This window comes from Lolium rigidum, chromosome 1 (assembly GCF_022539505.1).
Source record: "Lolium rigidum isolate FL_2022 chromosome 1, APGP_CSIRO_Lrig_0.1, whole genome shotgun sequence".
Classification (NCBI taxonomy): domain Eukaryota; kingdom Viridiplantae; phylum Streptophyta; class Magnoliopsida; order Poales; family Poaceae; genus Lolium; species Lolium rigidum.
Window position 1 is genome coordinate 70,660,657 of NC_061508.1, and position 12,985 is coordinate 70,673,641.

The 12,985-nt window shown below is 44.6% G+C and overlaps 2 protein-coding genes across 2 annotated transcripts; one reads left to right on the forward strand and one right to left on the reverse strand.

Annotated features, from left to right (window-relative positions):
• The first annotated feature begins 643 nt into the window (after positions 1 to 643).
• LOC124646904 (CRS2-associated factor 2, mitochondrial-like) lies at positions 644 to 2,961 on the forward strand. The gene is made up of 5 exons (XM_047186949.1): positions 644 to 1,148; positions 1,517 to 1,644; positions 1,759 to 1,984; positions 2,090 to 2,217; positions 2,839 to 2,961. The coding sequence occupies exons 1-5, from the start codon at positions 644 to 646 to the stop codon at positions 2,959 to 2,961; spliced, it is 1,110 nt and encodes a 369-aa protein (XP_047042905.1).
• An 839-nt stretch (positions 2,962 to 3,800) lies between these two features.
• LOC124675389 (fatty acid desaturase 4, chloroplastic-like) lies at positions 3,801 to 5,133 on the reverse strand. Its single transcript, XM_047211467.1, has one exon. It carries the CDS (start codon positions 4,915 to 4,917, stop codon positions 4,060 to 4,062), a length of 858 nt encoding a protein of 285 aa, XP_047067423.1. The 5' UTR covers positions 4,918 to 5,133; the 3' UTR covers positions 3,801 to 4,059.
• Positions 5,134 to 12,985: the final 7,852 nt, after the last annotated feature.

Here is a 12,985-nt window from a genome sequence, read left to right on the forward strand (position 1 = left end):
GCTCGTACATGCCCTTCCCTTCGCTGCAACGAGACAACGAGGTATGCCTTGGACTTGAGCCAGAGTTCGGGGCAATGTTCATGGCGATGGAGGAAACTTGGGTAGCCAGCAGGAGCAGGTGGCGTCAACAACACGAGGAAAAGCACCGCCTGTTGAACTGCACAATCGGAGACGATGATCCGACGATTATGGATCGGGCAACAACCGGAGACGAGGAAGAAAAGCGACCAGCTGGGTTATGCCAGGAAAATCTGGTACACTATTGTAAGTACCAATCTGAAAATCTGGGCATTCCTTGGGCCGAGCCGGTTTCGGCTCCGGCCCGAAAAGCCCGATCTGAAATTTCCATGCCCGAGCCCAGCCCGACCTTCCAGCTTACAATTAGGGCCGAACCCAGCCCAAAATGTCAAAAGCCCGGCCCGGTCCGACAAGTCTGGCCCAAACTAGGCTTAAATTTTCTGCAAGCCCTACCTGGCGCGGCCCAGGATTTTCGTGCAGGGCCTTCCCGACCGGGCTGTCCATGCCCGATCTGATCATTGCCCACCAGACCAGGCCAAAAAGCCCATCAAGCCCACTAGCCTCATCAAGCCCGAACCCAACTAGAGTACTCCATCTTCCTCCTCTCCCCCTGGCCCATCCCACCATGCTTCTTCCTCGCAAGCTTCTCCCATGGCCGCGCCCCAGACGGTCACGAGACCAGGCTCTAACCAGCCGCCTCTTCCGCGCCTCCTACCTCTCCGACCCGGACGACGACGACCCCCCGTTCACGTGGATCCCAAGCAACCCGCCTCGAGCTCCGGCGCCGCCGCCGCCGGCACCGAAGCCCAAGTCACAGGCCACTAAGATCATCCCCGACGAGCCGGCGCGCTCCGACCTGCCCTTCGACTTCCGGTACTCGTACTCGGAGACTGACCCGTCCTGGAGGCCCATCGGGTTCCGCGAGCCCACCCGGTTCTCGCCCTTCGGCCCCGGCCGCCTTGACCGGCCCTGGGACGGCGTCGCCGCGCGCGTCGACGGGGAAGTCGGGGATGGAGACGCCCGTCAGAGTACTAGGGAGGAGGTGCTTGGCGAGGCGCTGTCGGAGGCGGAGGTGGCGGAGCTCGTCGAGAGGTACCGACACAGTGACTGCTCCCGGCAGATTAATTTGGGTAAGTTTATGCTACTACAGCGTCCAAATGGCGATTCTGTCTCGTGAGTGTAGCTGTCCAAGCTTTTGCTTTATACCTCCTAATTTTGTTTGCACGTTTTGGTAGATTGATGAGGGAATACCAAGTAGAATGGGTAGCATCGAATTGGGTCAAATTCGTCAGAAAAGAAGGCATTCCTATACTGAAACTTTTTATTAATCTATGAAATGGCATTGTGCATTTTTGTGTGGAGTGCCAGAATATGTTGTTGCAGAGTTATATTTGAACATTCTCTTTCATCGATCATGTAGCTCAGGAACATTTGCATTTATTTTTTAAGACATTCCCTTGCTCAGGTTGTTAATATATATGATGTTTCATGTTCTCAGGTAAAGGTGGTGTAACACATAATATGCTCGATGACATCCACAACCACTGGAGACGTGCAGAAGCCGTCAGGATCAAATGTCTTGGGGTGGCAACTCTTGACATGGACAATATATGCTTCCATCTTGAGGTCATAATGTGTTGCCACATGCTTGGGAAAACTAAGAAGATTGGAAATTGCACTCTGCTTATCTGTTATATTCGGTCATTAGTCAAGTTCTGATGTGAGTGCACAATTTTGCAGGATAAAACAGGTGGGAGAATCATATACCGTTGCATAAATATCCTTATCCTGTATCGTGGTCGGAACTATGATCCAAAACAACGGCCTGTCATACCATTGATGTTGTGGAAGCCACTGGCTCCTATTTATCCTAGAGTCGTCCAAAATGTTGCTGAAGGGTTGACTTTTGAGGAAACCAAAGAAATGAGGAATAGAGGATTGAATTCACCACCGCTTATGAAATTGAGTAAGTTAAAATTTTCTATCAAGAGTATTCTGAATCATATAAGCTCATACTGCCATCCTAATGGATATCATTTCTTCGTCGTTGTGATGTTTTTATCTTGTGCAGCTAGGAATGGTGTTTATGTTAATGTTGTTGAAAAAGTGAGAGAGGCCTTTAAGACTTTGGAAGTAGTGAGACTAGATTGCTCTCACACTGGTACTAGCGATTGCAAGAAAATTGGTGTGAAGCTGAGGGTATGTTGTTTACGTTTTATGTGTTGCTGTTATGTGGTTCAGCCCATCAAGCGTGGGGTCATATCCCTTAATTAGAGTCCTAGTTGATTAAGCAACTTTGTTAAGAAAGAGTCCAATCAGTTTAGATATTGAATTAAAGTTTAAATAGATTTACCGTCTTGTTGATCAAGTCTTGTCCACCATATAAAGGGGCCAACCCTTCTCAATAAATCAGAGAAGAATATTGCCGTTTACTTTTATCTACTTTTCAGTAATTAGGGTTTAGTTTCTTGCATTTACTATGAAATAATCGTACAGGGTCTTGCATCCATATGAACAATGAAACTTGGAAAAAAAATAACTTCAATAAACTTTCTAAACCAAACAACTATACTGATATAGTTAGCTGGGGATTGAGGTAAAACACTCCTACAGTTTGTACTCAGTAGTCATGGATGCAGCTAAGTTCTTTTATGCCTTAGAACTTGGAATTTGAATCGAAGATATTTCTTTTATAACACATCAATAGAAACAGTGGAGAATTTACGATAGAAACCAGATACTCCTTTATCTGTGTTGCAATCATAGCAGTGACCGTCTTAATGTTTATTTAACTTCAGTCTTCTTTCTTTGATTCCATAGGATTTGGTTCCATGTGTTCCTATACTGTTTAAAGATGAGCAAATTATCCTCTGGAGAGGGAAGCTAGATCAAGAGGACTCTGTTTCAGCTCATTCTGTTTCTCGCAACCAACCCAGGCACTAGCACCTGTTGGCATTTTTATAGAAGAAAACTCCTGAGCACCCGCCGAACCCAAGGTTCGAACCCGGGTGGGCAGCGTGTGCTCCCGCTCGCCTAGCCACCAGACCGACGGTCTGTTCTCGCTCATTCTGTTTCTCAACCACATTGATGCAAGGGTCTATAATATAATCCTATAGTCAGTGAAGCTGCTAGCTGAAGCAGTCCTGCTGCTTGGATGACTTATTTCTGTTCCATGAGGTGTGACCGCTAAAGAATACCCGGAACTGCAGCCTACGACAAATGATCTAATTGCCCATCTAAGTATCTAGCTGTTTGAAGTAACTGTCTCGGCGGTATGTGGACCGCACCACAGGAAAGTGATGCTCTTTTGGGGTGAAGAACAAGACAATGTCCAAGATATGCAGCAGCAGCAATGTCCTTGCTTGGAAGCGATTGCTGTGATACAGTCAGTGGTTCTTCTATCTGAGGGATTCAGACAGGTCTCAGCTTCAGTCTTGCGTCTTCTAGGCTTTGGCCTCTGCAGCTCTGAAAGTCTCAGCTGGTTCCCCTCTGGGATCAAGCGCTCAAGAAGGAGACGCAAAAAACTGATTCTGTACAAACATGTAATTTACATCCAGGCTTTTTGAATATAAAACGAATTATATAACTCTCTTTTTCGTGCATGATGTTGCAAAGAGTAGATCATCTCAGGCCGCTCAACTGGTTGTGTCTCACTCTGCCTTTTCTGTCTAGTGGACAGAAAACACTGGATATCCTAAGAACATGCTACCAGAACAAAAACATATCCACCGCAAGAAAATTGTGGGCAAAAAAACTTCTCGTGGGCAGGCTCAAGACCATATAAATAATCATTTTTTTAGCATTTCTTTATAGTACACCACAAGATTTAGATTTGCATCGAGAACATTCAACAGCAACCTAAGTATACAGAAAATTTTGAATTTCGTTCCATCTAACTAAACTCTTTTCCTTGAAACCTTTCAATCACAAGGAACCAAGGATGAAGTATTCGATTCAAACCCGTTCATCCCCCCGTATACCACAGAATCGTATGTATGTACATTCCATCACTCAGAGGTTAGATCCCATGATCACTGCATGTTACGAACTGTCACTACCGGCAATGGCAGTGGCTGCAGCGGCCTCGCCGGTTTCCTCCTTCCAGGCGGCGTCGGTTTCGTCCCATGAACGCGGGCGGACGCCGGTGCGGAGGAAGACGACCATCTCCAGCGCCTCGAACACCCTGTTCCTGTCCAGCACCCCGTTCCACATGCCGCTGACGATGCAGTAGTTGGTGCTGTAGGGCTGGCGGTGGTGCGCGGCGTGCTGCGCGCGCGACACGAGCACGCCGGCGTCCTGCAGCGCCTCGACGCCGGGCGGCAGCCGCCGGCGCTTCTCGTGCGCCCACGAGTGGAACTGCTGGCTCAGCACCAAGCACGCCGCGAAGGTGCCGGCGAAGGCGTGCGCGGCGGCTGGCGCGTGGGCGGCCGTCACCGCGGCGTCCACGGCGGGGAGCGCGAACGCGATGGCGCGGGCCAGCGCGTGCAGGTTGTTGCAGGGCTCCCGGCGCGTGATGGTGGTGGGGTGGCGGTGGTGGCCCTGGAAGGCGGCGATCTGCGCGCCGACGAGCGGCGTGGAGCCGTCGCCGTAGTTGTCGACGAGCCAGTGGTAGACGCCCGTGGCGAGGTCGGCGAGGGAGTAGGCGGCGAGCGCGGCGGCGATCGGCTCGGCGTAGGAGCCGGAGTCGGCGGCGAGGGAGGCCGACGCGGAGAGGGAGGAGAGGACGGCGGCCGAGCCGGCCAGCGTCCACGCGCGCTGCGGCCACGTCGACCGCAGCTCGTCCGGGTCGGCGCGGGACGGTGGCGCGGATATAGCTGGCGTCGTCGGGGTGGCCGCCCGGCACGGCGGTGGCGCCCGGCGGAGCGACGGGAGGTTGCAGCGGGGCGTCAGTGCGTACATGGTGCAACAATGGAGCAAAGCTAGTTCGTTCTAAACAAAAATTGGGCAGAGCTAGTAGCTTTATACTTACGAGAGAAAGCGCGCGCACATGAACATGATAACATGTGGTGAGTCAAGAATGGCGATTTAGTGGACAGCAATTTAATGGAGCTCTCTCCCTCTCGCCTCATCTCATATCTCTGTCTCTCAGATCGCTTTCTCTCTTAGAAAGTGCAGGGGTGTGGTTGTTTACTTGTGCGTCATGTACTCATGTATGTGGTGCGATGAGGAACTACGTGGGGAGAGGGAAGGCACAAGGAGGAGCACGGCTACTCGGCAAGCGAAACCGTGGTGTTTGCATCTCTCAAATTAAGGTGCATGTGCAACTTTGCATCCACCTCTCTCCGTGTTGTTAGTGTCTAGCGTCAAGTTGTCAAGTTGTCTTCCTTTCTAGCACTACTTCTTTTTTTGTTTCCTTAAGAGTATAAGAACAACAGTGTAGATTGTCATGTCATCTATAGTCAATCTATTGCCAATATGTATAGTAGTTGGTTTTAAATATATAACTACTTTTAGTAATGCATGGTCCACATTTTAGTCTCACAAAGTGTCTAGAGCACGTGCTAAAGATGTCTCTTGCATTAGATCCTTACTTATTTGCTCTCTCTTACTCTCACTCCTTTAACTAAATCTTATTGTACTTACTCTTACTCCTCTACTCAATGCCTCCTCGAACAGAAGCATGTGACCCATTTCCCATCAAGACGGAAGAATCCCGGGCGACTTGATCAGAAATGAACATAGATATGTCAGCACTGATATGAATATTAGCACCTGTATCAATCCACCACCATGAAGATTGAAATACCGAAAGAATAGTAAAGAGATTACCATACCCATCAACATTGCTAGCAGTCACAGTGTTGACATACTTCACTTTTTCTTACGGTCTGCACGTTCAAGGCAGTTCTTAGAAAATAGCCAACCTCTCCACAGGTAAAGTAGCTCAGTTCTGCTTTGTTTATCTTCTTGTTCTTGAAGGTTGTAGTCTTCATAGGCTTATTGAAGGAGGTATTGTTATTCCCTTTGTTCTTGTTGTAGGTTTTCTTCTGCACCATGTTGGCACTAGACTAACCATTTTCTTTCTCAGTAGTATTCTTAGCCCGAGCTTTATCATCAATATCAAGAGACGCTATCAAACTTTCAACTGATATCTCATGTCTCTTGTGTTTGAGAGTTGTGGCAAAGTTCTTCCGTGAAGGGGCAACTTTGCCCCAACCACAAACTTGTCAAGTAAGCCACACTTAAGGAGTTCAAGTTCTTTCGCAATGCATTGTATCGCATGAGCTTGTTCAAATACAAAACAGTTGCTCATCATCCTGAAGTCATGGAAGCTCTCCATGATGTACGGTTCGTTGTCTGCATCGGTTGCACTGAATTTAGCATTCAGTGCATCCTAGAGCTCTTTTCCGTCTGTTATGTGCATGTACACATCACACATACGGTCAGCAAGAACTCACTCAGAATACATCCAACGAAGAGAGTATTGGCTTCCTTGAACTTTTCTGATCTTTGTCAGATATAGTTCCTTCAGGTATGCCCTTACTAAGTTCGAACACTTTCAGATGAGTAAGCCGGAGTGTGGACTTAATCTGCCACATCTTAAAGTACACGTCGGTAAACTTATCCGGTCACAGTGCATCAGCAAAATCAGCCACTGTTAACTCAGAAAATTACCTACAATTAGGTTTTTGGATTGTCGGATAATTAGGCACAATTTCCATGATTAATTCCAGAATATTAAGCATGACCACAACAACTACTAACATGTGAAACTCGAACATACTAGATGCATTAATCAACATGAATAGTAGCGGGAGATACAATATAACAACCATCCCTAAACAGATCGGGATATGTCGCACGTACCGATATGGTGGAGGTGATGGAGGTGTAGCAGTCGTCGTCGCAGCGGTAACGTTGTTGATGACAATGTTGGTGAAGATGGGTCGAAGTAGACGGCGTTCAAGACAACGGTAGGTAGCACCGCCCGAATTGGACGGAAGACGACCCGTGATGAAGAGCTTGAGCAGTCGCGCAGAACGCTTCCGAAAAACCTAATTCTCCCTCTCCCATATAGGATCGCAAAGGTGAGCGGTTCCAGAGACTTGATCTCCCATTCGTCGGTGCACGCGAGCGGGCGGGATGGTGTAGGCTATGATAGCGGCACAATCAGATAGAGGTGGCAAAACCCTGCCATGCTCACGTCGCACATTTCAAGTCGGTTACAGATAACCCACGATCCGGGAGTGACCCAAGCCGACCAATTGCGACACGTCCGTCTAGGACTCTATTCGTTTTCCTAGACTGCAAAAATGGAGGAAAGTCTCGGCTCGAGGCTCAATCCACTCAACACGAGCGCGGAGCGCGCGTGTTTTGAGTTGAGCGAGGGGGAGGAGTGTGCGTGTACTACTCCTCTTTCCACTCACTTACTAGTGGTGGAACAACCTACCTTATAAGGCGGTCTAACTTTCTTCTAACTTTCCACGTGGCACTAAACTTCCCACCTCTTGCCACTTCCTTGTGAGCTGCCACCAACTTGGAATCAAACTCACATGGACTGCCACATATGCGGGCATTGAGATTTATAGGAAAAGCTAAAATACTACATGGGTGAAAGGACACGGATGTCGCCTAGAGGGGGTGAATATGCGGTTTAAAACTTTTACGAGATGGGCTTAACAAATGCGGAATAAAACTAGCGTTTACTTTGTCAAGCCCAAAGCCTATATACTATGGTTCACCTATGTGCACCAACAACTTATTCTAAGCAAGAGTTCACCTATGTGCACCAACAACTTATTCTAAGCAAGAGTTCACCTATGTGCACCAACAACTTATGCTAAGCAATACAAGCAACTTATGTGATAGCAAGATATATATAACTTCAAGCACGATGGCTATCACAAGGTAAAGTGCATAAGTAAAGAGCTCGGGTATAGAGATAACCGAGGCACGCGGGAGACGAAGATTTATCCCGAAGTTCACACTCTTGCGAGTGCTAATCTCCGTTGGAGAGGTGCGGTGGCTTAGTGCTCCCGAACGCCACAAGAGGCTCACCTTGAGGTGTGGTTGCTCGATGCACACCAACGCCACAAAGGCCTCACCCCAAGATGCGGTACTCACACCACACACCGAACGCCACGAAGGCGCCTCACCTAAATCTCCAGTGACCCTCGCCACAAAGGCCTAGGTCACGGTTCCACTAAGGGATTTCCTTCGAGGCGGAAACCGGGCCTTACACAAAGATTGGGGCACACATCCACAACTTAATTGGAGGCTCCCAACAAACCGCCACAAAGGCCTAGAATCCGTCTAGGGTTCCAATAACCCAAGAGTCACAACCTTCTTGCTTTCACCGCCACGAATCACCGTGGAGAACTCAAACCTATGCACCAAATGCAATGGCAAGAACACCACAAAGATGCTCAAATCCTTCTCTCTCAAATTCCAACAAAGCTACAAAAGTTATTGGGGGAATAAGAGAGGAAGAACAAAGAGGAGAACACAAAATCCTCCAAGATCAAGATCTAGTGGATTCCCCTCACAAAGAGAGGGATTTGATTGGTGAAGATGTAGATCTAGATCTCCTCTCTCTTTTCCCTCAAGAATATGCAAGAATCATGGGAGGAATAAAGAACTAGGGCAAGCTTTGAAGGACAACAATGGAGGGGAGAGAGAGAGAGTGAACCAACCAGCCCAAGGAGGAAGAAGGGGGTCTTATATACCCCCTCCCAACGAAATATGACCGTTTGGGACCTCCCAGGCCGGAAAATCCGCCCCCGGGCCGGATTATCCGCCCCCCGAAATCGCCCCTGGACTCGGGCCGGATATTTGGCCGGATATTTTCCCGGAATTGGCATTCGGGCCGGATTATCCGCCCCCCTGAAAACTGCAGAAACACCAAAACTAAAACGGGCATAACTTTAGCATCCGGACTCCGATTTTGATGATCTTGGGCATGTTTTGAAGCTAGGAAAAAGCTCTACAAGATCATGCAGGAAAACATCATAGTCCAACAAGGGAGGATAGAAACAAATGATGAAAGGTTTGACCAATCTAAAAAAGACATACCGGTAAAACCTCCAATCTCGAAAATGCAACAAGTTGCCCATGCAAAAATCATTCTCGATGAACTAGAGCTTGTCATGAGAATAAGCACAAGCTCTAAAACATCACATGGATAAGATCCAAATAAAACCAAGAAAGATGATGAACCAAACTCGAAAACGCAACAAGTGATCTATGCGAAATCCGTTTTCGATGAACCGGAGCTTGTCATGAGAATAAGCACAAGCTCTAAAACATCACATGGATAAGGTCCAAATAATAACCAAGAAAGATGATGAAAGGATGCAAAGGTTTGAGCTCTCTCCGAACGATATGATCGAGTTACTCACTCGAGAGCCCTCTTGATAGTACGGCAACTAAACTATAAACCGGTCTCCAACTACACTATGAGACCGGTGAGAAAGAAACCCTATCAAGAGCAAACCTTATACTTTCCCATTCCACTTGAGCTCGATGACGACGATCTTGACCTCAACAAGATGTAACACCTTTCTTGCTTGTGCTTGCTTGACGAAGTCTTGTGGATTGCTCCCCCATAATCCACCATGGGAGAGCTTCTTCTTCGGCGCATCTTCACATAACCATGACCACCATGTGGATTGCTCCCCCATAATCCACCATGGGAGAGCTTCTTCTTCGGCGCATCTTCACATATCCATAATCACCATATGGATGGCAAGACTCAAGCAAAGGATCTCTTCGAGATGGCTCATCTTGAACTTGCACTTCATTTCTCCATGGCAAGCTTCAAGCTTATGAACTCTTCGAGTTGGCTCATCTTGAACTTGCACTTCATTTCTTCATTCTTCATCATGTTGATGTCTTGAAGTAACTTGAGGGATCACTTCATCTTCATCTTCAAGACATACTTGACACTTGATATCCTTCATCAATTTCTTCTTATTGCAACCTAATACAAACATGTTGATGTCTTGAAGTAACTTGAGGGCTCACTTCATCTTCATCTTCAAGACATACTTGACACTTGATATCCTTCATCAAATTCTTCTTATTGCAACCTTGAAGCCAACATATGGTTCAAGAATTGCCTATGGACAACTCCTACAAATATAACTCAATGCAAACATTAGTCCATAGGGATTGTCATTAATTACCAAAACCACACATGGGGGCTCCATGAACTTTCAATCTCCCCCATTTCGGTAATTGATGACAATCTCTTTGAGAGGGTTTATATAAGGAATTGAAGTAGCAAGCAAGTTGAATATATAGAGCAAACTCCCCCATAATATATGCGTGTGTGAATGATCTTGACTTTCATTGCATATATTGGCATTCAAAGCCTAGTGGAGTTTCCTCTAACTATTCAACTATGCAAAGCAACAAGATGCAATGCAATAAAGGCACATGCTTAAGCACAAAGCAAAGACATAACCAAATTCCCTTAAACCCTCCAAACTTCTCCCCCATTGGCACCAATTGCCGAAATGGGTGAAAAATTTAGAAGGTCAATATAGTGAGAGTTCCTTCATAGCGTGTGCATTTCTCATAATTTGAGTGGAATCAAATGCACGTATCCAATGATGAATATTCGGAAGGAATCACACTATAGATAGGATCAAAGATTGCAAAAAGATAACAAAGTCTAGAAGCTTCAACAAATGAAGCAAGCAACCAAATGAACCACAAAGAAGATACCAAAAGAAAGATAGATGTTATGATAAGATCAAGAAGATTACTCTAAATAATATGAGGAAGCTCCCCAAGGTTTGTGCACAAAACTAGACAACTTGCATTGGAGTATAAAGTGCACAAACATGGAATCATCACTCCCATAATATCATTAAAAAAACAAAAGATATCAAGTGAATCAAACTCTAATGATCACCAAAAGATAGTGCTCTAAATCAAATGAGGAAGCTCCCCAAGGTACATGCATAAATTAAAATGTTGTATTTGAATACAATATGCATAACATGGAATCCTCACTCCCTCATTACCATTTAAAACACAAACATTTGCAATAGATCATAGATAGAAAAAATAAGATTAACACTTGCAACAAACAAATAGTTGAGCAACAAGTAAGAGGCACCATAATAAAAAGGCTCAACCAAGAGGATATGTGAAAGACATGATAAAGCATATTATAAGACTATTACAAGGATGAGCAAAAAGCATCATCATAGTCTTCAATGAATTATATGCTTAGCATGACCAATCAACACGCAATAAATAAATAAGATATCAAAAGAGATGTATCATCTCTTATGTGTATAAGTTTCTCTAAGTGGGCAATATCACAAAGATATTTATCCACAAAGAAACATGCACACACAAAATAGATACGCAAGAAATATAGTATGATATCCAAGACGAAGTCATGCTATATACCAATAAGAATTTTTGCTTAATAGCATGGCCAAAGGCTCAATTTTATCTTATTGTACATTCATGGACTTCAACCACAAACAACTAAAATACATCACAAATATCAACAAGGGATAGAAGATAGTTGGGATGCATTTGAGAAAGCCAACAAGTATCACAAACGAGGATACCAAAAGAAGTAACTAAATTTGCACTTTCATCTATATTGCACATGTGAGAGCCTTGAGGAATTGATATGCAATAAAATTGCTAGATAGGCATAGTTGGGATGGATGAATCATGGGCATGATTTAAAATACTTCCCAACAAATGCACTCATCTCAAATTACTCACATTCACAATAAAGAGGTTTCATTAAGACTTTTGCAAGAAGCACAACATTTGCAAATCAATAGATTCATGCCAAGATGCAACCACATGGTTGGATGCTAGAAAAATATGCATGAAAAGATACTTGTTACCGAGATAACATTGGTGTGGATGTAGTAGATATGTGTTCGTTGACCATCCTAGCTTGCCTCAACTTACCATTGAGTCACCACTTCTTTCCAAGAGTGAGACAAGCATCCAATGCATATCCATTGTACCTAACACAAAGGTAAGTACAAAATGGTCCCCAAACTAATTGGATCCGAAGTAGTTAGACACACTACAACATATAGGACAAACTCCACAATTCTATGTGCATATAGATATGAAATTGAATTTCATGCACATCTTACAAATTAGGATTTGATGGAGTTTACCCTATATATTGGATCAAAGAAAGTGACACATGCCATAAGATATACATATATTAAATATGCATGCACAATACTTTCAAGAACCAAAGGAAGATACAATTTGGACAAAACACCAAATAAATCAAGAGACAATGGTTGCCCAAATTATATCAAAGAATCAAATCAACACAAGATTGACACCAAAGACTTATCTCATTATAAGAAGCTAATTAAGCCTAAGCATAAAGGAATGAGATAACCAACTCCCAAGAGAGCAAGGTTCCAACAAATAAACCAAACCCTCGACACTTCTTATGATGGCACAAAGTACCCAAAAAAAGAAAATTTTATATCTCCCAAAACCAAATTTTTGATAATGATCAAGAGATGTTAAGCATTCTAACAAATATATAAGAGCCCCCCCAAGATTAGTGCATTATCTAGGATTTTTCATATGAATACAAAATGCACAAAACTAGGATCATCACGCTACCTATATCTACTAAAATGCTAAGAAAGTTTGAATAGTCAAATTAGATCCATAAGATGCAAGGAAGACACATGGGAGTCAAAGCAAAACAAATTCATGGCAATAAATAAGGAAATTTGAACACAAGAGCCAATGTAGATATGATCAATAAATATCTACCTCATAATTTATTACCACTTGTCCTAGGACAAGAGGTATTAGGAAATATTCCCGGTGGTAGTTTGTAAGTATACATAAGATCATATTTACAACGAATAAAGCATATGGTAAAAGATAAGAGTTAACCATCATGCAAAGATAGTTTCTTGGTAGCTTCATTTAGTCATACGAACATGCAAGGAAATTAATAGTATTCATACCAACATGCAAAGCAATTAGTAGTATTCATACCAAC

Coding starts and splice junctions, on each gene's coding strand:
- LOC124646904 (XM_047186949.1), top strand. CDS start 644: ATGCTTCTTCCTCGCAAGCTTCTCCCATGGCCGCGCCCCAGACGGTCA. Junction 1,149..1,516: donor CTCCCGGCAGATTAATTTGG/GTAAGTTTATGC, acceptor TCATGTTCTCAG/GTAAAGGTGGTGTAACACAT. Junction 1,985..2,089: donor ACCACCGCTTATGAAATTGA/GTAAGTTAAAAT, acceptor TATCTTGTGCAG/CTAGGAATGGTGTTTATGTT.
- LOC124675389 (XM_047211467.1), bottom strand. CDS start 4,917: ATGTACGCACTGACGCCCCGCTGCAACCTCCCGTCGCTCCGCCGGGCG.